This window comes from Callospermophilus lateralis, chromosome 6, assembly GCF_048772815.1.
Source record: "Callospermophilus lateralis isolate mCalLat2 chromosome 6, mCalLat2.hap1, whole genome shotgun sequence".
NCBI lineage: Eukaryota > Metazoa > Chordata > Mammalia > Rodentia > Sciuridae > Callospermophilus > Callospermophilus lateralis.
In genome coordinates, this window is record NC_135310.1 from 32,490,543 (window position 1) to 32,514,542 (window position 24,000).

General features: G+C 41.0%; 1 protein-coding gene across 2 annotated transcripts; it reads left to right on the forward strand.

Annotated features, from left to right (window-relative positions):
• The first annotated feature begins 13,680 nt into the window (after positions 1-13,680).
• Sgk1 (serum/glucocorticoid regulated kinase 1) lies at positions 13,681-20,044 on the forward strand. 2 transcript variants are annotated; one of them, XM_076858231.2, is made up of 12 exons: positions 13,681-13,930; positions 14,901-14,976; positions 15,361-15,436; positions 15,792-15,896; positions 16,005-16,088; positions 16,200-16,331; positions 16,586-16,698; positions 17,034-17,157; positions 17,630-17,725; positions 17,965-18,120; positions 18,228-18,317; positions 18,843-20,044. In XM_076858231.2, the coding sequence occupies exons 1-12, from the start codon at positions 13,813-13,815 to the stop codon at positions 19,008-19,010; spliced, it is 1,338 nt and encodes a 445-aa protein (XP_076714346.1). In that variant the 5' UTR covers positions 13,681-13,812; the 3' UTR covers positions 19,011-20,044. The 2 variants fall into 2 exon arrangements, with proteins under 2 accessions (XP_076714346.1, XP_076714347.1); XM_076858232.2 differs by lacking the exon at positions 13,681-13,930 and adding an exon at positions 14,619-14,759.
• The last annotated feature ends 3,956 nt before the right edge of the window (positions 20,045-24,000 follow it).

Genomic DNA, 24,000 nt, shown 5'->3' on the forward strand with positions numbered 1-24,000 from the left:
CCACCTTTGACAGTTTTCTTTTTGCCCGAAAGAATATCTCATAATCCATAATATAAAATGCTGTTAAAATTTTTTCCCACAAATTAAATTTGAGTTTATCTGAGCAAAGAAAAGTTTTCAAATTTGGTAATCTTCAGAACCAGTACGCATTCAGGGAATTTGCAGAGTGGAGGACAAGGAGTATTTATAGAAAGAAAATAAAATTGAGATACAGGAAATAGCTTGATTGATTACTTCTCCAAGTTTGCTTATTTGGACCTGTTCTGATCAATTTGCAGTCTGTGATTGGCTAATGTGTGACTGTTGTGATTGGCTGAGACTCAGCTAGTTGTTAAAAAAAAAACTACACACACACTCACTGTACTCCTAAGTCAGGTTTTCAGTTTTTTCACAACCAGTTTAGGCTTTAGTTCCTAAGGTAGGGATATAAAGGTGGCCACAGGACAAATTTATTTTGCTTTAACAATACACAAGACAATATATCATAGGAAAAGCAAATGAAAAAAAATGTTCTGAATTTTTGTTCTTCAGAGCAGAAACATTTTATTTGGTTAAATAAATTATAGTTTTTAATCATCTGAAGAAAAATTATTTTACAACTTTAAGACTGTACACAGTTAGAAAGATAAGCCCCAAAAATTAGTGATGAAAAGACTACCAGGAATGAAAAGGCTGATAGAGAGGGACAGATGAGGAGTAGGGAGTAATGAGACCTGGGCGGTGGGATGGGTGGGGGTGAGAGGAATGTAGTGGGGTGGAGGTGTGTGTAAACAGGGTGTGCTTAGATATGAAAATTAAATTGTTAAGACAGAGTTCCCCAAAAATCTAACTGTTGACCCTGAAACTCCTTTATTTCATTAAGAAGTGAATCAACTGTAAATAGAGAAGTCAATGGGATTTAGGAAAAGATTGGCTCAGGGTGGGCTGCGGTGGTTAGAATAGACTTCAGTGAGCAGGGTAGCTCCCTTATCTATGTGCCCTCCCTTTTCAAAAATGCATGACAATCAGCTCTTTCCACTCCTTAAAATTGCAGTTCTTGCCAGCCTCAGCAACTTTGCAAGGCCTCAAGCAATTTAGCAAGACCCTGTCTCAGAACTTCTGGGGATGTGACTCAGTGGTTAAGCGCCCTTGGTTTCAATCCCCAGTACAAAAAAAAAAAAAAAAGTTTGGTTCTCAGAGGAAAATTTTGCATTAATAACTAGGTTGTGCTGTTCTTGTGGGTATTAAATTACATAACCTACTTGAGTTTTAAAATTGTTCTCCCATACCTAATCTCATCTGATCTTTCCAATCACTCTGTGGGATTAGCAAAATGGGTGTTAACCCTGAGGATACTTGAAGAAGTTAAGAAATCACCCAAAGCTAAATGTTGGATCATAAATATTGAGACAGAACTGAAAAAGTCACATTTCCTGGAAACACTACCAATTCTCCTCCAACCGCTACTTTGAAAAGGTAAGAGTACAGCTATGCAATGAAAATAGCTGGAGTGTGGACATAGGGGTTTGGGGAAAGGGTGTTAAGTGAAGGGTAAGATTCAAACTATACTGCAATCTTGTTCGTGGTGGAGGAGAACTGGACAGGGAGGAAATGAAGACAGACATGAATGAGGTACACCTTTCAACTCGGCAATGGGCTAAAGAAGGAGGCAAGCGTTTTCCCTCTTTTTATTGGGGACTGGGGGTGGTACTGGGGATTCTGAGCCACATCCCTAGCAAAATTTTGTATTTTATTTAGAGGCAGGGTCTCACTGAGTTACTTAGCAACTCGCTTTTGCTGAGGCTGGCTCTGAACTTGAGATTCTCCTGTCTCAGTCTCCAGAGACCCTGGGATTACAGGTGAGCTCCACCGTGTCCAGTTTAGTTTTCACTCTTGAGGGCTCAAGTGGATAAAATGGACAGGCATGGCTAGAAAATAATAAAGTAGCATAAAATACAAGTTATAATGATGAGAGCTGTCTAGACATATGTGAAGGACTGTCATTTAGAACAGATCAGGATGAACATTAAAGACCATCCTGATTGACCCATGATCTAATTCAAGAATTCTTGCACTTTCTAATGGGGTGAAAGTGATTCCCTAAGTGCTCAGAGAGAACTAAAAGGTCAAATTTCCTGCAAACTCCTCCGACTCTTTTTCTACTGCTTCAAAAAGGATAAAGTGGAACTCTTAAGAGTACAGTCAGTAGAAATCATACTTTGAATTTTGAATTTTGATCTTTTTCTGAGCTAGTAATATGCACTGTGATATTCTCTGATGCCCAACTGGGCTGAGGTAAGCGTTTGAGGTAGGCAAGGCTAAACTAGGATGTTCAGTGTATTCTATAGGCTAGGTGTGTTAAATGTATTTTCAATATTTTACACTTCTGATGACTTTGCTAGGTTGTAACCCCAACATAAGGAAAAATCTGCATTTTACTGATTGAAAGCACGGCTTTTGGTGTCACGGACACCTGGTTTGCTTTCTGACTTTGCCATTACTAGGTATAATAATATATTAAAATAATATCTCTTTAAGCTGCAGTTCTTAAGAACATAACAGTTTTTCATAAGATCATTAGAGGGGATTAAGTGAGAAATGGCATAAAGAGCACAAAATATAGTGTCTGCCACTTAGAATAATCATTCAATAAGCCTTAGCTAGTATAATAGATGGGTTAAACAGAGAGGAGGATGTTCATTTGTGCTTATCAGAATGTCCTAGGCCCCAGCATAGATCTGGCTATAGAATGTACAGAAGAGTTTTTTTTTTTATAAACTTTAACGAGGATATTTGAGCCTAGCCTAAAAAAGCTCAATTGCTGCTGACTGAAAATGATGAAGACAGATCTTTGGTGATTTCAATGAAAAATTAGACAAGTTCTCAGTAAGTGACTACTAAGACTGTTGTTGAGAGGTGGGGAAGCTTGTCTTCCTTGAGGTCCTTTTGCCACCAGGACAGTTCTGTTCATATTTTCTATGCATAGTGTGAATCGAGATTGGCAGTACTGTTCAAATAAAAAAAAAAAGTCCAACTTGCATGTGTATAATAGCTTCAGACATTAAAACAAAGAGAAAAGAAGGCTAGCGTGGTGGTGCATGACAGTAATACCAGCAACTTGCCAGGCTGAGGCAGGAGAATTGCTAGTTCAAGGCCGGCCTCAGTAATTGAGCAAGGTCCTAAGCAATTTAGTGAGACCCTGTCTAAAAATTAAAAAGGGTGGGGATGTAGCTCAGTGTTAAACTATGCTCAATCAATTTCAAATACAAAAAAAAAAAAAAAAAACTGAGAAGCACTCTATGTGCTTCCTGTGAACTATCTTTTACACTGGACACAGCCTAAGGTGAACACGGAACACACAGAGTTGTTGTTGGGTTACTTTTAGAAATGGCAGTGTTCTGAAGTGATCAAGCCCTATGCTTTTACCCAATCTCTTTGTGAGTCAAATTTCCAAAAAGCAATCTGAAACTCAGAAAGGATTTCTGTCTGAGGAAAAATAATTAGCTTGTATGGAGAGACTAAGATCTTAGATCGGTAATATCATGTCTTAACAAGCTACCTGTTTTAGACATGTTTGTTCATATTCCTAGAAGCAGTCTAGCTGCCTCTAGTGTGCTTGTTATCATTGTGCCTCTTTGACATCTTTGTGTAAATGTCTTTGCTAATATTTTTAATGTGTAGTAGTAATTATAATTCTATAAATGAAATATGTAAATATTTATATAAATATGTAAAAATTTAAAAATACTTTTTGTAAAGGGATAACAGTCTTGGAAGATTTTAACAAGGTCCCTATCAACATTTCAGAAACCCATAATCCTCAAAAAAATGAAAGTCCTAAGAAAAGAAACCAGGAAGTGGGAACGGATAGGAGGAAAGAGGCAGAGAAGAGTGGTGATTGAGAGGCAGGCTGAATAAATAAATGTAGGTCAAGTAACCCAATTAATAACCGGGCAAATGAATTAAACAGATACTTCTCAAAAGAAGAAATGCAAATGACCAACAAATACATGGAAAAAAAAAAGGTTCAACATCATTAGCACTTAGGGAAATGCAAATCAAAACTACACTGAGATTTCCTCTCACACCAGTCAGAATGGCAGTGTGAGAATACAAATAATAATAAATGCTAGATAGGATGTGGAGAAAAAGGAATACTTTTACACTGTTGGTGGGACTGTAAATTAGTACAATCACTATGAAAATCAATGTGGCTGTTCCTCAAAGACTAGGAATGGAACCACCAGATGACTCAGCTACACCACTCTTCAGAATTGAGTGATAGGTGCATACCCATATTTGTAGCAGCACAATTCACAATAGCCAAACTATGAAACCAGTCTAGATATTCATGCTTAGCCAATGGATGGATAGATAAAGAAAATGTGGTATATATACACAATGGAATTTTATTCAGTGATAAAGAAAAGTGTAATTATGGCATTTGCAGGAAAATGGATGGAATAAGAGACCATCATGTTAAGTGAAATAAGTCAAACTCAGAAGGTCAAGGGTCATTATGTTTTCTCTCATGCAAAAGTTAGAGGGGAAAAAAAGTTGGGGGTGAATCAAAGGTAAATCAGTAGAGGAAAGGGACCAAGAGGTAAGGAGTGTGGAGAGAATGCTAGAGAGAGATATTGGCCAAATTATATTGTTGTATCATGTGCATGTATGAATATGTAATGACAAACCCCATCATTATGTATAACTATAATGCTCCAATAAAAAAAAGGTAGAAACAACAACAAAAAAGAAGTATATATTGGGGCACATTCCTGCCCTGTGGTCATTTGTTCTCATAATACAGAAAAAGGTCAGAAGGCAGTGGACCATTACTGATGACTGCAGGCTTAGTTCATAGATACAAAAATAATAATGCAATGAGGAAAGAATATTTTTACTTTTAAAAGGTGAAATCAAGTTTTATTAAGCAGAACTTGCCACTTGAAGTAATGTTGGTAAACAACATGATTTGAAAAATGAACTTCAAATAGGTCTACCATGATGATATGTTTGTGTTCATTTTAAGGCTTTGGATTGAGGGATTTTTAAGCAATAATATGTGGGTTGTGAAGTAGAATTATTATAGATAATAATTGATGAAAATAGTTTTGTCTCTTTGGAATAGTCATCTGCAGTAAATGAGTATGGAAGACCACTGTCATTTTTTATTATTTTTTTTTTATTGGTACTGGGAATTGAACCCAGGGGTTCTCAACTACTGAGCCACTTCCCAGCCCTTTTAAAAATTTATTTAGAGACAGAGTCTCACTGAGTTGCTTAGGGCCTAACTAAATTGCTGAAGCTGGCTTTGAACTTGCAATCTTCCTGCCTCAGTCTCCCAGGTCACTGGGATTGTAAGTGTGTGCCTCTGCACTCAGCACCACTGTCATCTTAAGCAGTTGTATAAATAATTAACACCAGAGTAGTACTTTTTCTTTTTTGATACTGGGAACTGAACCCAGGGCACTTTACCATTGAGCTATATCTACAGTCCTTTTTGAGACAGGGTCTCACTAAATAGTTTAGAACCTTGTCAAGTTGTTGAGGCTAGCCTTGAATTTGTGATCCTTCTGCCTCTGTCTCCTCAGTCCATGGGATTGCCACCAAGCCTGGCTTAATAGTACTTTTTTAAGTGACCATAATTATTTAGTTTAGTTTAGAAGGTTAGATATTATTCATGATTACAATCTCTTGCTCACATTTTTTTAATTTGTTCACTGTCATTTTCTTGTGGTCACAAAGGCTTATTTTTTTAAGATTTCATTTATATTTTTGTGAAGTGGAAATTATGAAACAAAGTTGATGTTATCAACATAATACATCTGAAACCCTTGATCCAAAATCATCAAACAGTTCTTTGGGGAAAATATCTTGTTTGTTAAACAGATTCTGTAATTATAATTAAAAAACAAGTAGTTTTTTTTAAGTGTCTGATTTTATGATGATGTGCTCTGAAAAAAATAGGCTATGAAGATGAATCATGGAATTTCTTTTTTCCCCATATTTTAATTAGTGCATTATAATTATAGTAATGGTGAGATTCATTGTTACTTGTCCATACATACACACAATATAACAAGACAATTTGCTCAATGTCATTCATAACCCAGTATTTCCCTTTTTCCTTCCCTCCTCCCTCTCTCTGGTCCCTTTACTCTACAGATCTCTCTTCAGTTTTCATGAGATCCACCCCCCACCTTTCTTTTTCCTCTTTCTTCTTTAGTTTCCACATGTGAGAGAAAACATACAACACAACCATTGACTTTCTGAGTTTGATTTATTCCTCTTAACACAATATGCTCAAGTTCTATTCATTTTCCTACAAGTGCATAATTTCATTCTTTCGGCTGAATAAAACTCCATTGTGTATATATACCACATTTTCTTTATCTATTCATGCATTAGTGGAACCTAGGCTGGCTCCATAGTTCGGCTATTGTGAATCGTGCTGCTATATATACGTGAGTAAACATGCATCACTGTAGTAAGATGACTTTCATTCTTCAGAATAAATTCTGAGGAGTGATACAGTTGGATCATTTGCGGTTCTATGCCTGGCCATTTGAGTAACCTCTGTACTGATTTCCATAGATTTTGTACTAAATCACAGAAGTTCTGATGCTTGTAAAATGTAGGATATAATGATGAAAGCAAAAAATTGATTTGTTCCCATGAACTAGTCTACAATAAATATCTTTGGCTGAAATGTGTCTTTTAGAGTTTTTAAGCTGAGGAAAAAAAAATAGGGAAAATTATGGTAAACATAGGAGCAAGGGGATTTATTCCCTAAATATCTCCAGGATGTACTAAACATTGATTATGTCCAAGATGTAAATTAAGAAATAAGGAAAGAGGCGTGCACAGAATCAGCCTACCTTCTAGTGTCTCCAAGTGCTAGGGAAAAGGTGAGCATGTACAGACTCCTGAACTCCCTGCCACGCTGCAGGGATAGCTGCAAGAGGAGGGGACAGCAGTAGAGACTTTTGTGCTCTTGAGTTGAATAAGCTTCGAAACTTCGAGATGAGGTATGGCAAAAGGGACACTTGGCAAATCTCCTGCAATTCTAGGAGTATAACAGACACTTCCTAAAAAGACTGGTATGAAGATGCCACATTCTCTCAGGGCTTTCTGGTCATCAGAAGAACTAATGTGCCTTATCCAGGTACCCTGGGAGTGTGGCAATTTCACATTGCCTTGTGCTGTGTGAAAATCAAAATTCTGACTGGTGCAAAGACAATGTCCTTCATACTTTTACCTACTGAATTTAAATAGATGAGAGGAATAATACGGCAGCATAGTAATTTGTCTTTGAACTTTTACTTGATAAACTGGTGCAGTTCCCGATTTTCATAGAGTTACAAATAACGAGTTGCAAAAGGACACAGAGAGCAGCCTGGATAGAGAGCAGGAGGATAAAAGAGGGTGGAGAGGCCAGCAGGGAGGTGACTAGAGAACATTATTAGGTGGGTGAGAAATATGAATTGTGCTGTTTGGACTTCAAGAAACCCAAGGCGCAAAGAGGGGCCAGAGATGTAAATAGTTAAGAACACAAATTTCCCACCTAAAAGCTGCAGTGACAGGCAGACAGGCAGGCCAGGGAGTAGGTGTAGAAGGAACATGTTCTAAAGGATTAGCTGAGTGTGGGGATTATTCCGGAAGCCACGTGAGGTGGTTCTGGGCCTCCAGAACTTTCTTTTGCATTTATTTTTCCCCCTGATATCACAGAATCATGTGATATATGAGCTGCCGAACTTTTAGCTCATTCTTCACTTGAAAAAGTAGATATTCTAAATGGTCAAGTATGCCCAAGATTTTATTTTTATGGCTTGGAGATGTAGTAGGTAGGTCTTAGGAAAGAGAGCAATCTCTGTAAATTTACCTTTGCTTTGTGGAATGCACGGTTCATTTTAATACAATATAGACTGTTGCCCTCCTTGTGTGCTGTATGCCACCCAACCTGGCATCCTTGTTAAACCCAGGACTTGGCAGCATTGGCCACAAAAGGCAGGCGCTGCAGAGATCTGAAAGATTAAAAATAACAGAGACAGGATCAGTGGGAGCTTGCTCCTCTTTCCCTTTCCTGGAAGATAAGCCGATGACCTAGAAAAGCATCTTAGGCTCAACTGGTCCTCTTTGACCTTATTTGAGACTCCACCCCCTCAATAGGCCCATATTTACCTTCTATTGTTTCCCACCTACCCTGAACAATTAAAAACTTCTTAGAGTTAGCTTTTGGCTTTTTTTTTTACCCAGAACCGCTGGTTTTACTTCAAACACTTGGTAAATAAGTATTTATTTGGTTATCAAGGCATTTAGTTCTTTGATGGAGCCCATTCAAGGGTGGAGACAGTGGCTAAGGGGGGAGTTAAAGAACAAAAAGTACATAGTAATCTTTTAGGTCCTTTTCCATGGAATTCCTACCTTTGGCCTAGCAGATTAAGTGGCCTTTAACCACAGCACACTCATGAGTTATTTTGACTTATTGGAAACCTTTCTATTGTATGAGGTGTTCTGTTTGTAGTGACGATGTGTATACAGTGAGGGTGGCCAATACAGATGCATATTTTTTATGTGGGATTCCAACTCGAAAGAGACTAAGTTTTTTATTTCCATTATTTTTCACAGTTTATGTGAGGGAAGTAATAGTGTCCTCACTATACAGAGGGTAAAGTTAAAATACATGGAGCACCCTGCCTAATTCTTGCAAGAAGGAGGCCTCAGTTACAGCCAAGTAAAGTAGATCGTAAGGATCCCTTCCATAAGCAGGACACTGACACTCCCTAGTTTCCTGCAATTGACATACAAAAGTATGGAGCTTATATTCAGGGTTGAAACCAAAAGTTAGCTCACTAAGCTGATGTCTTTTAAAATGGCACCAATCGGTCAGCTAGCCATGCCTGCCTCTGGTTTTTCTATTGCTGGTTACTATTACGTTTACCGTTTGTTCCTACAATCTGTAGGCAGGGTTTACAGGAAACAGTTCTTAAGAGTGCCCTGAACTTCTGTTACTTCTTCCTAGATTGATTATAGGGTCAGAAACAAGAGAGACGTTGAGGAGATGCTTACACTGAGCAAATTAAAGCTTTCAAGTTTGATAAAGGATGTCCGCCAGAAATCCAGATGCCTTATTTACTACTGGCACTTTGTAAATAAATTAGGAGTGAAAGAGAGTCCTTTATACCCCATTGCCGGTTCTGCCTTTAATATGTGTATCTCAAGAATGGTTCAACCTGTAAAGAAATTCCAAGTCCTGTGCTGCCTGGCCTCTGGCCTTGATTGCAGGGCTTGTAGGGAAGTGGATGTACCATGGACCTGGGAAAGGGACAGGAGGCAGAGCAGGCCAGAGAGAACGGGGAGGCTACTAACACCAGGACTCTCTGACCTGCCCCTTGACACAGTGCTTGACATTTTTTATCATGACAAATTAATTTTCTGAGTTGACAAATTGCCTTTTAAAAGCCATATCTCTATAGTACAGAAGGCTTTCAGTAAGGCCACAGTCCTTTTGAGTCTAGAAAATCACAGGCTGGGTGCAGTGACTCATTCCTCTACTCCCAAGCTACTTGGGAAACTGAGGCAGGAGGATTCTGAATTGGAAGCCAGCCTTAGCTACTTAGTGAGACCCAGTCTCAAAAAAATAAAAAGGGTATGGGATGTAGCTCAGTGGTAGAGTACCCATGAATTCAATTCCCAGTTCCAGGAGAAAAAAAAAGAAAAAAAAAATTCACAGATAGTATTGAATTTTGACTTAAAAGATTTTTCCACATTTCTCTTCTGTCCAGACCATTGTATTATTTTTCATAATTCTATAGAATGTTCCCAGACATCATTTTCCAGGTAAATCCTAACAACCAAATACAAAGCTGTGAAATATGTACAATTCCTTCCCCTTCATATTGCATTCTAGTTGATGGGCTTTTATTTTTTTATTTTTATTTTGTCTTTCATCGGATTGGATTGTGCTAAATCAGACATTGGCAACATTCCAAAGATGGAAAGAAAGTGAGTTTTCAGCCTGTCATAGACCCACTGCTTCTGTCTATCATTCTTTCCTGCCAAGAGCTCAGTAACTTATCTGAGACTCTCAGCAGCTTTGTAAAAATAATAAAAAGACTAGGGTTGTAGCTCAGTGATAGAGTGTGCCTGGGTTCAATCCCCAGTATCAAAAACAAACAAACAAACAAACAAAAAATAGCAGGGCTGGGGATGTAGCTCAGTGGCAGAGTGCTGGGTTCAATCCCCCGTGCCAAAAGAAAAAAGAAGAAAAAGTCTTCTCTTGGTTATCTTACTATATTGCATTCTTCTTCATGTATGTCAATTTTGACAGTCATGAATAGGGAAGGTAATAATCTCTATAGAACCTGTGTTCTGTAAATAGACATTTAAATAACCACCATTGCTGGTTACTTGTCCATAATAGCTGTCATGAATAAACCCATTTGTCATCATCATTTTTCTGTTCAGTGAATACTATTTAAAAACACATGCATTTAGTGACAGCCTCAACAAAACCTGATCCATTCACTTGTTCTCTAGAGTAACAATTATGTTTTCTGGTATTTCTCTGTAGTTTCTTGGAGGATGCTCTAGGGAAAGGTTTCTATATGCATCACCCAATGAAGAAAAAAATATGGGAGCCTAAACTGTGCACAGTATTGTTCTAGAATCTGTGGCACTTTGAGCAATACAAAACAATGATATTATCCTATTATCAATGAACAATCAAGTGCAAGGGAGGGTATACCTGAATCCTTATAATATGTATCTCAGAGTATTTCCTCTAATGTGTTGTTAATAGTAATTGGTGAGCCTTTCAATTAAATGGGGAAAAAAGTTATTTTAGTAAAGGTTTTATCGTCTATTCTTAAGGAGAAATAATGGAAAGAAGCAACGAAACAATCTTCTGAAGTATTAAAGTACACATGCCCTGAAAAATGTTTTGTTTCAGTGCAAAGTTTATATCTTGGTGCATCATTTCCTTCAGAGTTTTAATTGCAGGTTTCCCCCGCACTGAGGCATAAATGTGATACGATTGGCTTGGGGGCACTGGGGAGGTAATTAGCAGGTCTCCTATCAAGACATCTGTATTTTCTGTGACTGCACAAGACGTTGTGGAGAAACTTTCTGGGACTGATTAAACATCCGGAGACAAATGGGGGGATTCTTGGAATCTGAAGTGGTTCTCCCAGAGAACACGATCGCCCTCTAGGTTGCATTAATCAGCAGCATAAGGCGACTCCGGCAACTTCACTACCAGGGAGTAACAGGGAAGCGGCCGGATCCCTCCCGGTAGGAGGACTATCTGGACCAAAGAAAGAGGCTGGCGACAGGAAGGAAGAATAGATCAAGCGCCAGAATAGCGGCCACAGGGCAACCTAAAGCCTGTGCAGTGTTAACAGGCGCGTCACACACAGTTCTCCCGCTTCCCCTCCCCACCACCGCCGTGTGTCACCTTCCTGTTCGGAAGTCTTAGTAGGTTGCTGGGACAGAACAGGGGGCGCCTGCTCCACCCATCAGGTATCCGGTTGGAAGAAAAGCCAGTCTCAACAACTTGATTCTCTCTGCTAAATGATAAGTTTAGCAGACCATCCGTCTCCAAGAGCTGAACATTAGGGTAGGGGGAGGAAGAAGCACATCAGACTGTTCCTTTTCTGTTCCAACCACAAATATATGGTTGTGCCTCTTCTCTATCCACTTAGAGTCCTCTAACTTGAATTCCACATCCATCCTGGAATGCATGCAACAGAGCTTCTTTGAGAAAATGAATCCTGTGCATGTGTTTTGAATTTTTCTGGACTGATTTGTGATGATAATCAGTTAAGTTACATTTCTTGTGTGTATTGCTGGAGGTGTAATAAACCTAGGACGCTGATGACTGTAATCTTCTGGATGGTGTTGCAAGGAGGGGGAGTGGGAATAAATGGCCCAGTGTTGAACTTTGCAGCTTGTTCCCTTCCTGTATGTAAATTCCCTTTATATAAAGTGGGGTTCATAACAACAAGGACAGCTGCCTGTGTCTGATGCTCCTTTGTCATCTCAGCTTCCAGTCTTATCACAGGCACATAGCTGGGAGGCTACTCCAGCCATAACTGACTTCTCTAGCCTCCAGAAAAGAATCCAGAGCCTTCATATTCTGTGCAACTCAAGAATGAAAGAGGAGGTTATTAAGTCCCCTTGGAAAGGTTTGTTCTTTGAGAACTATAATGGGGTGGGTAAAACAGATGCTTTAAGGATTTGGGGTTACTTGGCATAGGGAAAGTACATGAGGCAGTGTGTGGGGGGGATGGTCTCTGATGGAAGTTTTCTTAAAGTTTTAAATAAGCAAATAACTTTGTGAAGGTTAGTGTTTCTGGGTGATTTCAGGAATTTCTGCTCAAGAGGATTAGGAACAAGGTGGGTCTGAGCAGGGCTGGGATGAGCCCTGGGGGGTGAGACCTGCAACAGGGGGGTGAGACCTGCAACAAAGTTATATGCTCTTAAGAATCCATGCATGGGGAAGTAGTCTTGGATCAGTTAACCTGATTTGCAATTGAATTCACCTTGCTTTGGGTTGGAGGATCAATTTCAGACAATACTAAATGCTTTTATTGAAAAGTGGGTGCAGAGCAAAATTTGCCAACCACAGTCTCTGGGAGAGGGAATGCTAGTCTCCTTCCAGTTTCCGACTGTCCCAACTGATCAAACCAAAAGCTGTTGAGACTAAAGATCATATTAGGGCAAGTAAGGAGGCTGTGCCTGCAAAACAAACCCTTTTCCAAGACCAAGGGGAAAAGCGCTTCGCATGCTATTCCTGGTTTGACAGCTGGTAATTTGGAGTGTGTCAGCTCTAAAGTAGCAGAGCCCTTGGCAGCAAGGGGTCACCGCAGGGCAGCCACAGCAGACAGCAGCAGCAAGCGCCAGGTACCGGTGCTGCGAATATTGGTAATATGTAGCCGTCTTCCCTGCCCCTGGTCCAGTCGCGGTGCTTAGTTTCCCCGCCAGCGCTGGCGCGCGTCCTCGCGCCGGCAGTCAGACTTCAGCTCCCTATTGCGGGGTTACTGTAAGGCACCGGCCTCGCTGCCCTGCCTTGCTAGAGCCGCCGCCTCCACCTTCCCTCCCTTCTCTGTTTCGGGAGCCGAGTGTCCCGGCTTATCTTTCAGGAGTTAGTGATCTTCGTTTATATGGGAACTTGTGAGAAAAAGCGAGGTGGCAAACGACTCGGGTCAGCACCGAGATAAACCAAAGGAGGCGTAGGGAATGTGAGGACAAAGGGGGTTTAAAGCAATACAGTGTGACCTTCCGGTGGGAGAGCGGGAGAGGAGCAGGCCTCATGAGAGGAAGAGGAATCTAAGATGCCAGGGTCACCCCAGGCCGGTTCCAAGAGAAGTCACTGCTCCCCTCACTTACCACCTTCTCACGTGTTCTTGGCATGGCGGGGATTAAAAATGTAAGGAAAAAAAAAATACGTGCGGAACGGACAGAATGTTCTCAGATTACTTTAGGGAAAAAAAAAAGTGAAATGCAGTTTGTACTTTTCCCCCCTTTAGTGCAGAGACTTATTTTATTTCCGCCCCCTCCCCTACACATTCCTAATCCTCCCCCCCCCCCTTCCCTCTTTCTTTCCTTCCTTCCTCCTCTTCCAAGTTCTGGGATTTTTCAGCCTTGCTTGGTTTTGGCCAAAAGCACAAAAAAGGCGTTTTCGGAAGCGACTCGGCCGTGCACAAGGGCCATTTGTTTGTTTGGGGACTTGGGGCAGGAAATCTTGCCCGGCCTGAGTCACGGCGGCTCCTTCAAGGAAACGTCAGTATTCGCCGGTCCCTCTCGCTAGCTGCGCCCCGCAGTCCGCGGCCCATGGGGGAGATGCAGGGCGCGCTGGCCAGGGCCCGGCTCGAGTCGCTGCTCCGGCCCCGCCACAAAAAGAGGGCCGAGGCGCAGAAAAGGAGCGAGTCCTTCCTGCTGAGCGGACTGGGTAAGCGCCGCCGCCCGTCCCGCTGGGGACTCGGCTTCTTGGCCAGAGTTGCTCGGCTACTGCCCGGTTCGCGGGCTTCAAAGAGGGGCTGGGGATGGAGGTCCTGGACGCGGGGCGGTGGGAACCGGGGGGACCGCGCCAGGCGCCCGGGACCCACTCTGCCCGCGCAGATTCGGGGCGCCAAGCCGCCTGCCCTCGAGAAGTAACTCTGGGCAGGTCGCGCCGCGGAGCCAGGGCTGGGGGGCCCCGGTGGGGATGCTAGAAGAGGTCGGCCGGGGGTTAGGGCCGAGAGGGTGAAGCAGCGAGGAGGGTGCGATCGGGTCCAAAGCCACCCCGGTTTCCACGCCGCTCTCCTGATTTTTCTTGCCTCACGCAATAAATGGGAAAAATGGAAAATTACCCCGGGCTCTGCAGCCCTCCCCGCCCCCTCCGCCGACGCTGTCCTCTCCGGACGGGAAGGCTGATAACCGCCCCGCGCCCGGCCCTCCCCACACCGTCCCCGAGCTCCTCGCCCCCTCCCGGAGCTCGGCTGCTAGTAGGGGACCCTACCGCCGGCCACCAGTTGCAACGCCGCGGGCTAATCGCGGGGCGGCGGGGGCGGGGCCGGGGCGGGGCCTCCCAGCGCTTCCTCATTGTGGCCCAGGCCCCGCCCCCGGAGGCGCAGTACTTATAAAGCCGCCCGAGCCGCCCGAGCGCAGTGTTGGCCAAGCCGGTCTCCCGTCCGCCTGGGTTCTCTGTGCTCTGTCGGTGGCGATGACGGTGAAAACCGAGGCTGCTAGAGGCACCCTCACTTACTCCAGAATGAGGGGAATGGTAGCGATTCTCATCGGTGAGTGTAGGAGAAAGGCTGGGCTTCTACCCTGGGATACGCGAAGTGGAAACCTTTTGAAGGTCCGGGATCAGAATGGCTTGTGTGGCGTCAGACGTTAGGAAACGGTCTAAAGGTTTCTTTCTCCTCTTTAATCCACAGCTTTCATGAAACAGAGGAGGATGGGCCTGAACGACTTTATTCAGAAGATTGCCAATAACTCCTATGCGTGCAAACAGTAAGTTTCGTCGGGGGGAATTGGAGGCGATAAAAGACTTATATCAAAAGACTTCACTCAGGGAAGTCTCCTTAAGTTCTCGTTTATTGGAAACGATGTAAACATTAAAATTATTTGAAAACTGAGCTTGTCCTGGCGAGGTAAAATGAATTTTTCCAAAAGTCTTATTTAATTCACAACCTATCGCCACTAACAAGTCTAATTTCTGTATTTAACTAGGTTATCATTTTCTTGAGCTAATTTCTTTAAGTAGTTTATTTGGGTGTTTTCAACTTGAATTACTGAATTGTCCAGGAACATTTGAATCAGAAGTTCACTGTTTATGTCGGTGTGCCCTCTAGTGGCGAGTTAGGAGTTTCTAAATTGTTCCTTTACTCTCTGCAGCCCTGAAGTTCAGTCCATTTTGAAAATTTCCCAACCTCAGGAGCCCGAGCTTATGAATGCCAACCCTTCTCCTCCAGTAAGTACTCTTGATTTGTAATGCATCTGTGGGGAAAAATTGTAAGTTAATATTTCTACATTTAAGATAGCACTTATAGAAATTGGCTCCAAGGCAAGAATGCCTCATTAATTCATAAGTTTTTAAGTATTGAGTCAGTGGAGCATTTTTAAAGGCTTATTCCATTAAAATTTTTATCTGTTAGTGGCAGCATGATTGTACAATTTTCGTACTCATTTTAAATGATGATGTGTGGGTGAAGTCATTTTGAATGTGTTTGTCAGTGTTTTAATAAATTCTTGGGTCATTTGTAGTTGTAAATCTTTTTCATTGCCTGTACTTTATTATAGACATCTTCCTTTGTTTTCTTTTCTAGCCAAGTCCTTCTCAGCAAATCAACCTTGGTCCATCATCCAATCCTCATGCTAAACCATCTGACTTTCACTTCTTGAAAGTAATTGGGAAGGGCAGTTTTGGAAAGGTAATTTCACATCCAAAGATTTTCTACAATATACTCTTTTCATGTGTTCATTTTACTTTCTCTGTGAATGAGGATTTTTAAAAAATATTTTTTCTGTTGAAATTTTAGGTTCTTCTAGCAAGACACAAGGCAGAAGAAGCATTTTATGCAGTCAAAGTTTTGCAGAAGAAAGCAATCCTGAAAAAGAAGGAGGTATGAGATATACTGGTGGGTTGGGGCTATAGTTGGACACTTATTCAGTAAGTGTCTTAAATTTTGGTGCCAGTAAAAATTGTCACTGAATCTTAATCATCCTTTTCATAGGAGAAGCATATTATGTCGGAGCGGAATGTTCTACTGAAGAATGTGAAACACCCTTTCCTGGTGGGCCTTCACTTCTCTTTCCAGACTGCCGACAAACTGTACTTTGTCCTAGACTACATTAATGGAGGAGAGGTGAGCTGGGGGAATAGAAGTTAGTTCTTGGGGTCTCAAGGGGTTTGCTTGGTTTAAGTTCCAGAAAAAAATTTTTTTAAATACTTAGGGGAGAAAAGTTACCAGAATTAGCATTTCCTTTAACCTACCAGGTTTTAAATCATTAATAGATTATTTAGAGCCACTTCCTGCAATTGTTCTCCTTAGCTCTGTATGTCAGGACTAAGTAAATACTTTGGAAGCCCAGACTTATTTTGTTCCTCTGTCTCCTGCAGCTGTTCTACCATCTCCAGAGGGAGCGCTGCTTCCTAGAACCACGGGCTCGCTTCTATGCTGCTGAAATAGCCAGTGCCTTGGGTTACCTGCACTCTCTGAACATCGTTTATAGGTGAGACAATGATCCCATAAAGCCACTTTCCTGGGTAGAAAGGAGACTTAGTCCTAGTCTTTGAAGCCTTAAAATAACTTGAGTTTATATGCAACTTGATCACCTAAAACCCTGTTCCTCAGCATGTGAGTAGTCTTGACTCCTGCCACTAGGGAACCAGCCAACTAAGATTGCACCTGATCCAGAATAGATTAGCAGAACAAGGATTTCCTTTTTTTATTTACTATACTACCATGATGAATTAAAAATGCTTGTAATATCTGTAGCAACTATCTTTACAGAGGATTTCTTATGAAGTAAAATTAACCTTTGCAACCACTTTTTTTTTTTAACAGAGATTTAAAACCAGAGAATATTTTGCTAGATTCACAAGGACACATTGTCCTTACTGACTTTGGACTCTGCAAGGAAAACATTGAACACAATGGCACGACATCCACCTTCTGTGGCACACCTGAGGTAGGAGCTCTTGATTTGGTCCCTGGTCTTCCCCCTCCTTCCAGGAGAGAGAGAGATGAAATAATTCTTTCAACATCCCAAACAATATACCTTACAGATTTCTCAGTACAATTCAGTGCAAGTAAAATACATTTACTCTTTGCTGCAAACATGAGAAATGACAGGACTTTCTATTACTTTAATTGAAACTAGCTATTTATAAGATCCATACCATATAAGGTGTCTGAAGACACAAATAAAAGATACCTGTGGGTGTCCAGTTCCTTCCTAAATATTGGTACACCTCACAGGCCAGTCAGCCTCAAAGAATACTGAGATTTTATTCAGAAGTAATCTAAAGCAACTTGGAGAGTTGCGCTCTTTCATGATGCACACTTTTCGTGTTGCACACTTTTCAGAGTCCATTCCTGGTTTTGCAATTGCATGGTTTCAAAGAAGTTTCTAAGCTCTATTTTCCTGATTTGCCTTGCAGTATCTTGCACCCGAAGTACTTCATAAGCAGCCTTATGACAGGACGGTGGATTGGTGGTGCCTGGGGGCTGTTTTATACGAGATGCTGTATGGCCTGGTGAGTAGCACCTGGGGGGGAACCATAGGACACTGCCCATTTCCATGACACTCTTGCCAAAATCTAGGCCTGGCTTCTGTGACTTGAGTTTGAGAGTAAGCTTATCCCCAACTGATAAAAGAATATTTGAAGTCCAGCTTAATATATTGCAGTTACCTTTTTCTTTGTTGGTAATATGCTATACCAAACTTCCAATTCAATAGAAAATAACCCCCCCCCCCCCCGCCTTTTTCTTTCAGCCTCCTTTTTACAGCCGAAACACAGCCGAGATGTACGATAACATTCTGAACAAGCCCCTCCAGTTGAAACCAAATATCACAAATTCTGCGAGACATCTCCTGGAGGGCCTCCTGCAGAAGGACAGGACAAAGAGGCTCGGTGCCAAGGACGACTTTGTGAGTCATGTTTTCCTATTCTCCTGGGCCCTCTGAGAGGTACATTAGACCTCACTGCCTTTATTGAATTCTGCCTGGCTAAATTAATCTTGGTTTCTTCTCAACAGATGGAGATTAAGAATCATGTCTTCTTCTCTCTGATTAACTGGGATGATCTCATTAATAAGAAGATAACGCCTCCTTTTAACCCAAATGTGGTGAGTATCTCCCTGTCTCTCTTCTAAGTTACTGAGACCTAAAGGCCATTTTTTTTAAAGTCAGATTTGTTGGGGGGCGGGGGACTTGAAGAAATAAATTGAACCTGGAATGGGGTTGGACACCTGTCACCTCAGTTACTCAGGAGGTTGAGGCAGGAAGATCCCTAGCCCAGGAGTTAGATTCTAGCCTGGTAACACAGCAAGACCCCATTTACAAAACAAAAGGAGAAAATTGGCAGATGTTTTATCCATAGACCCATTATTTTCCCAGAGAAAAAGTAGAGTTTTTATTCCAACAAATCTTTTTTTTTCAAACACATTTATCAAATCACCAAGAGACAAAAGGTAAACATTAGTCTGATTTAAACTATTTATGGCCTTTGGGGTTTTGTGCTTGAAGTGGAGGATTATGGGAATTCTTGTATAGCATCCTAAAGACTTGAGCTCCAACATTTGAAGCCTAAAGGTTTCCCTGTCAAGTAACCATGTGCATTCTGAGACTATTTTTTTTCCTTCCTGTAATAGAGTGGGCCCAGCGACCTGCGGCATTTCGATCCCGAGTTTACCGAAGAGCCTGTCCCCAACTCCATCGGCAGGTCCCCTGACAGCATCCTCATCACAGCCAGCGTGAAGGAAGCTGCTGAGGCATTCCTGGGCTTTTCATACGCACCTCCCATGGACTCTTTCCTCTGAACAGTCTTAGGGGTGGTTTTGAAGGATTTCATATGTGTTTTAAATGTTTTAGTTAGCCTTTGGGCAGAGCTGCCAGCTGACAGGACATCTAAAAAGAGAATTTGCACATCTCTGGAAGCTTGGCAATCCTGTTGCACACTCTTTTGCTGGAAGCTTTTCAAAGAGCACACCCTCCTCTCAGTGAGCTCGTGAGGTTTTCATTTTTATCCTTCCTTCCAACGTGGTGCTATCTCTGAATGAGCATTAGCGTGCTGCCCTAGACAGATGCAACAATCTCCTTAGGAGGAAGATGCTGATCTAAGAAGGATCTTCTGTGGGTCTGTCTGGGCTGTGATAAGGAATATTCTGAAATGTGCCTTTTCTGCTGAGATCGTGTTAGCTCCAAAGCTTTCCCTATCGCAGAGTGTTTCAGTTTTTTATTTTTCCTTGTGGTTATACTATGTGAACAATGGTATGAGTGTGGTATGCCTGATCACAGATGGATTTTGTTATAAGCATCAATGTGACACTTGCAGGACACTACAATGTGGGACATTGTTTGTTTCTTCCATATTTGGAAGATAAATTTTATGTGTAGACTGTTTTTTTTGTAAGATATTGTTAATAACTAAAATTTATTGAAATGGTCTTGCAATGACTTGCATCCAGATGCTTAAAAGAAAGCATTGCTGCTACAAATATTTCTATTTTTAGAAAGGATTTTTATGGACCAATGCCCCAGTTGTTGAAGCCGTTTGGTGTTTTCATTGTTTAAAATGTCACCTGTAAAATGGGCATTATTTATGTGGGTTTTTTTTTTTTTTTTTGGCATTCCTGATAATTGTATGTATTGTATAAAGAAGGTCTGTACATTGGGTTATAACACTAGTATATTTAAACTTACAGGCTTATTTGTAATGTAAACCACCATTTTAATGTACTGTAATTAACATGGTTATAATATGTACAATCCCTCCTTCCTACCACACAACTTTTTTTGTGTGCAATGAACCAATTTTGGTTTGCAATAAAACCTTGAAAAATATTTACAAAAATTGTGGTTTGTGTTACTTTACATAATTTCATGAAGAAGCAATAATGGATCCATTTAAGATTTAAAAACATGAAAATGCTGCTGTGATATGCAACTTACTAGTTTATACTTCTAATAGCAGCAGTGCCTTCTGCCTCCAGGGAAGTATCAACAGGTGTCTATTGTCACCGTAGGCTGCAAGCCTATGTATGCATGAGGCCTTGGGTTCACCATCTTCAGCAGTAGAAAAAAATAAAGCCAACATTTTTTTTTTGGTGGGGGGGTGGTGTGTGTGTGTATGCATGGTACTAGAGATGGAACCCAGTGTACCATACCACTGAACTCAGTGTACCAAACTACTAAACCACCTTCTGAGTCACTGGGATTACAGGTGTGTGCCACCACACCTGGCTATTCCTTATCTTTTTAGAAGCATTTTATGGTGTCAGTCATGAATCCAAACAAATCCTTTTCAATTTACCCATCTTGTAAGACAGCTGTGAAGTAATGTTCCCTATATTTATCGCCTGCTCTCTGAAGTGGACTGTTTGTCCTGACATTTGACTTAAGTAACAGGTAATTCTTTTAACAAATATTTAAGTCTCCTGGGGGCCAGGTTCTATTCTGAGTGCTAGGGATATGCAGTTGCAAATTGTACAGATCACTGTCCTTTCAGAGCCTGATGGAAATGACAGAAGTTTATTGAAATGTAAATCAAAATAATAGTTTGCAAATTTAGGAGAAAGTTCTAATGAGGGTTAGGATATTAGTTTGCTGAAGGGGCAGTAATGGATTCATTTAGAATTAAAACAATGAAAATACTAAGGCAAGTTAAGGTATTGGTTTCTAAAAGTACTCGGGGCAGTCTCCTAAGAGGGACCCTGCAGGAACACTCTAATGACAGGAGCCCAGGAAATCCAGCTCTGCAGGGCTCAGCATCATCTAGGCGTGGTCTGCAGAGCCTTTTCTGGAACTCATGTTGCTGCAATTTGTACTGTGGGAGAGAGGAAGGTGGCGTGATATAAGGAGATCATCTCAAGTTCAAACTGTTTGAACTTTCTCATTTTTCTAGGCCTTTCACACAAGTATCTGGCAAATAGAGAGTCCCCGAAGAGGGAATCTTACCAGTACAATCTAGCCTACTGCATACCCTCTAACCAGACCTCCCTGAGGGAAAGCTGTGGCCTTTTTTCTTCTTAAGCCTCTTGAAATCTACCTCCCTTTACTTCCTCCTCTCCACACTCAAGGCTTCTAAGCATGGAACAGATATTGGGAGATCTCTTAGTCCTTTTCTTAGTCCAGCAAAGGAGTGGGATCAAATTGAGTCAACAACTTCCTGCTCAAGGTAGACCACAAATCACACTCTGCAGCTGAGATACTGCTCTATGACCATTAGCTAGATATTAAAGTCCCTACCAAACCAAATGCAAAATAGATCCCAAACCATGCACTTTCCTAGTAAAGATTGGTGCCTGCTGGGGAGATGTTTCACATATTTCCCTTTCATTCTCATATCAATAAAAGTTGTGAATTGCTCCTTGAACAAAAATGCTTAAATCACACTTTTATCTGAACACAGTTCTTGCAGCTAGGAGTTATATACTCTAAGTATAGATAATTCAGGAACCAGTTGTAGATGATGAATTTTTTAACTTTTCAAAGGTAAAGATCCAATTTATTGGTTTATAAGATCTGCTGGCATTTCTCTAGAACCCAGAGATGCCAGCTGAGTCCCCAGTGTTGTCACATGAATGGGAGATTAGATCTAGCACAAGTGGGTGGGAAGGGAACAAGCCAAGAACAGGGAAGTCAAGAAAGAACAGGGATCAATAGACAAATGATAAATATTTACTAAGCACTGTGGTGTCAAATAACATACATGCGGAGATATCTTTGATCTAAGGGAATGGGACATATCCCTGCAAGCATATTCCCAGAGGCCCAGTCAGCCCCCATTTGAGTATGATGATTGAAAGCAAGACAACACACTTCTTCATGGCTCTCCAACTGCGGGTCAGCTCAAATATGGGTTAGAGGGAACACATTCAGCTAAGATATTCATAAGTTAAAATGTGACTCTAAAACCACTGCTACTATGAAGAATAAGCCAGTCACTGTCTTCCCTAATCTCCTTGGAGTGACACGCACCAATGCACAATATACAGCAGATGGTGAATGTTGGGTAAAGGGAACTTTAAAAGTCCAGAGACTCTCTATGGGGTTAGGTGCAGGGGATGCCCTAAAATTCTTATTAACCAATTTTAGCTCTAGGGACTTCAATGGTATGTGAACTTTAAGGACTGGACAAGACAGTAATAGCTAACCCCACTGAGTTCTTACTATATGCCAGGCAATGCTTTCAGTATTTTATGTTCAATTTATTCAATCTGCCTAACAACCCAGTGATGTTAAAAGTGGGGAAACTGGCTCAGAAAGATAATATACTGGCTAGTAAGTTGGTCAGTTCAGGGGCTGGGGATGTGGCTCAAGCGGTAGCGCGCTCGCCTGGCATGCGTGCGGCCCGGGTTCGATCCTCAACACCACATACAAACAAAGATGTTGTGTCTGCCGAAAACTAAAAAATAAATATTAAAAATTCTCTCTCTCTCTCTCTCTCCCTCTCTCACTCTCTCTTTAAAAAAAAAAAAAAAAAAAGTTGGTCAGTTCAGATGTCAAATCATGGCAGTCTAGGCCCAATGCCCATCCATGCTTGAAAACATGTTCCTAAGAGGTGACAAATGGATATAAAAGCGAACACATGTGTGCTTGTTATAATGCACGAGATTTTATAAAGGTGCCTTCTAGGTGTCATATAATTTATGCCCTATTAGTTCCATCCCATTGTACTCCCAAAGGGGTACATATATTCAATAAAAAAAATTTCAGGAGCTACAGATATCACTCCTGTAGCACTTCCCTGGCAGGAAGCCTGTGGTTTGGTCCACAGCTCTAAAATACATATATATATATACACACACACATATACATATACATATATATATACACATACATACATATATATAATGTGTATATATATACATATATATGTATCTATATATGTATATATTATATATATATAATACATATCTGAGTGTATATATATATAAAATAATGTTTATAGTAATATTATCATGTTAACTCCAAAACAGAACAATTCAAAATTATAATTACCCATCAATAATACAATGAATAAATTAGTGTGATTTCATATAATGAAATATTATCCAAAGGAAAGGAATGAAGAATTGCTATACATAATACAAGGAAGAAATCTCACAAGCAGAAACAAGACTGTCTGATTTGATTGTAAATTTACAAGCAGGACAAACAAGATAAATGGATTTGGAAGTCAAGATATGATTACCCTTGGAGAGGACTGAGGAGGTAATGATAGGGTGTTTACAAAGGGGACGGTTTTCAGGGTGCTGCTGGTAGGAGGTTTTGCCTTTTGATATCTCATCAAGTTATTCACTTATGTATGATACATAAACTTTTCTCTATATTTGTTATATAACAATAAACATTTTTATTATAATATGTGCCTTGATGAAAAAAATTTATGAGACCATGTAGGAGGGACACCTGACACAACTTAGCAACACAAAGTTGCTGAGTTCTCAGATTGTTTAAGAAAAAGATGCTTTCAGGGCACGGTGGCGCATGCCTGTGATCCCAGCAGCTTGGAAGGCTGAGGCAGGAGGATCGTGAGTTCAAAGCCAGCCTCAGCAAAAGTGGGGTGCTAAGCAATTCAGTGAGACCTTTTTTCTAAATCAAATACAAAAAATAAAAAAATAAGTCTGGGAATGTGGTTCACTGGTTAAGTGCCCCTGAATTGAATAGCTGGTACCAAAAGAAAAAAAAGAAAAAGGTACTTTAAGAGATAGGGATGATACAGACAGACTGTCTAAAAGCAAATGGCCCTTGAAAGTGAGGCTAAAGCAGAACTTAGTGGGCTGGCAGTGGTGGTAATGGTGGGTA

Bases quoted from the DNA above. Each gene is read 5' to 3' on its own strand.
- Sgk1 (XM_076858231.2), top strand. From the start codon at position 13,813: ATGGGGGAGATGCAGGGCGCGCTGGCCAGGGCCCGGCTCGAGTCGCTG. The intron at 16,089-16,199 runs GTATGAGATATA...TCCTTTTCATAG, and splicing joins CAATCCTGAAAAAGAAGGAG to GAGAAGCATATTATGTCGGA. The intron at 16,699-17,033 runs GTGAGACAATGA...TTTTTTTAACAG, and splicing joins TCTCTGAACATCGTTTATAG to AGATTTAAAACCAGAGAATA.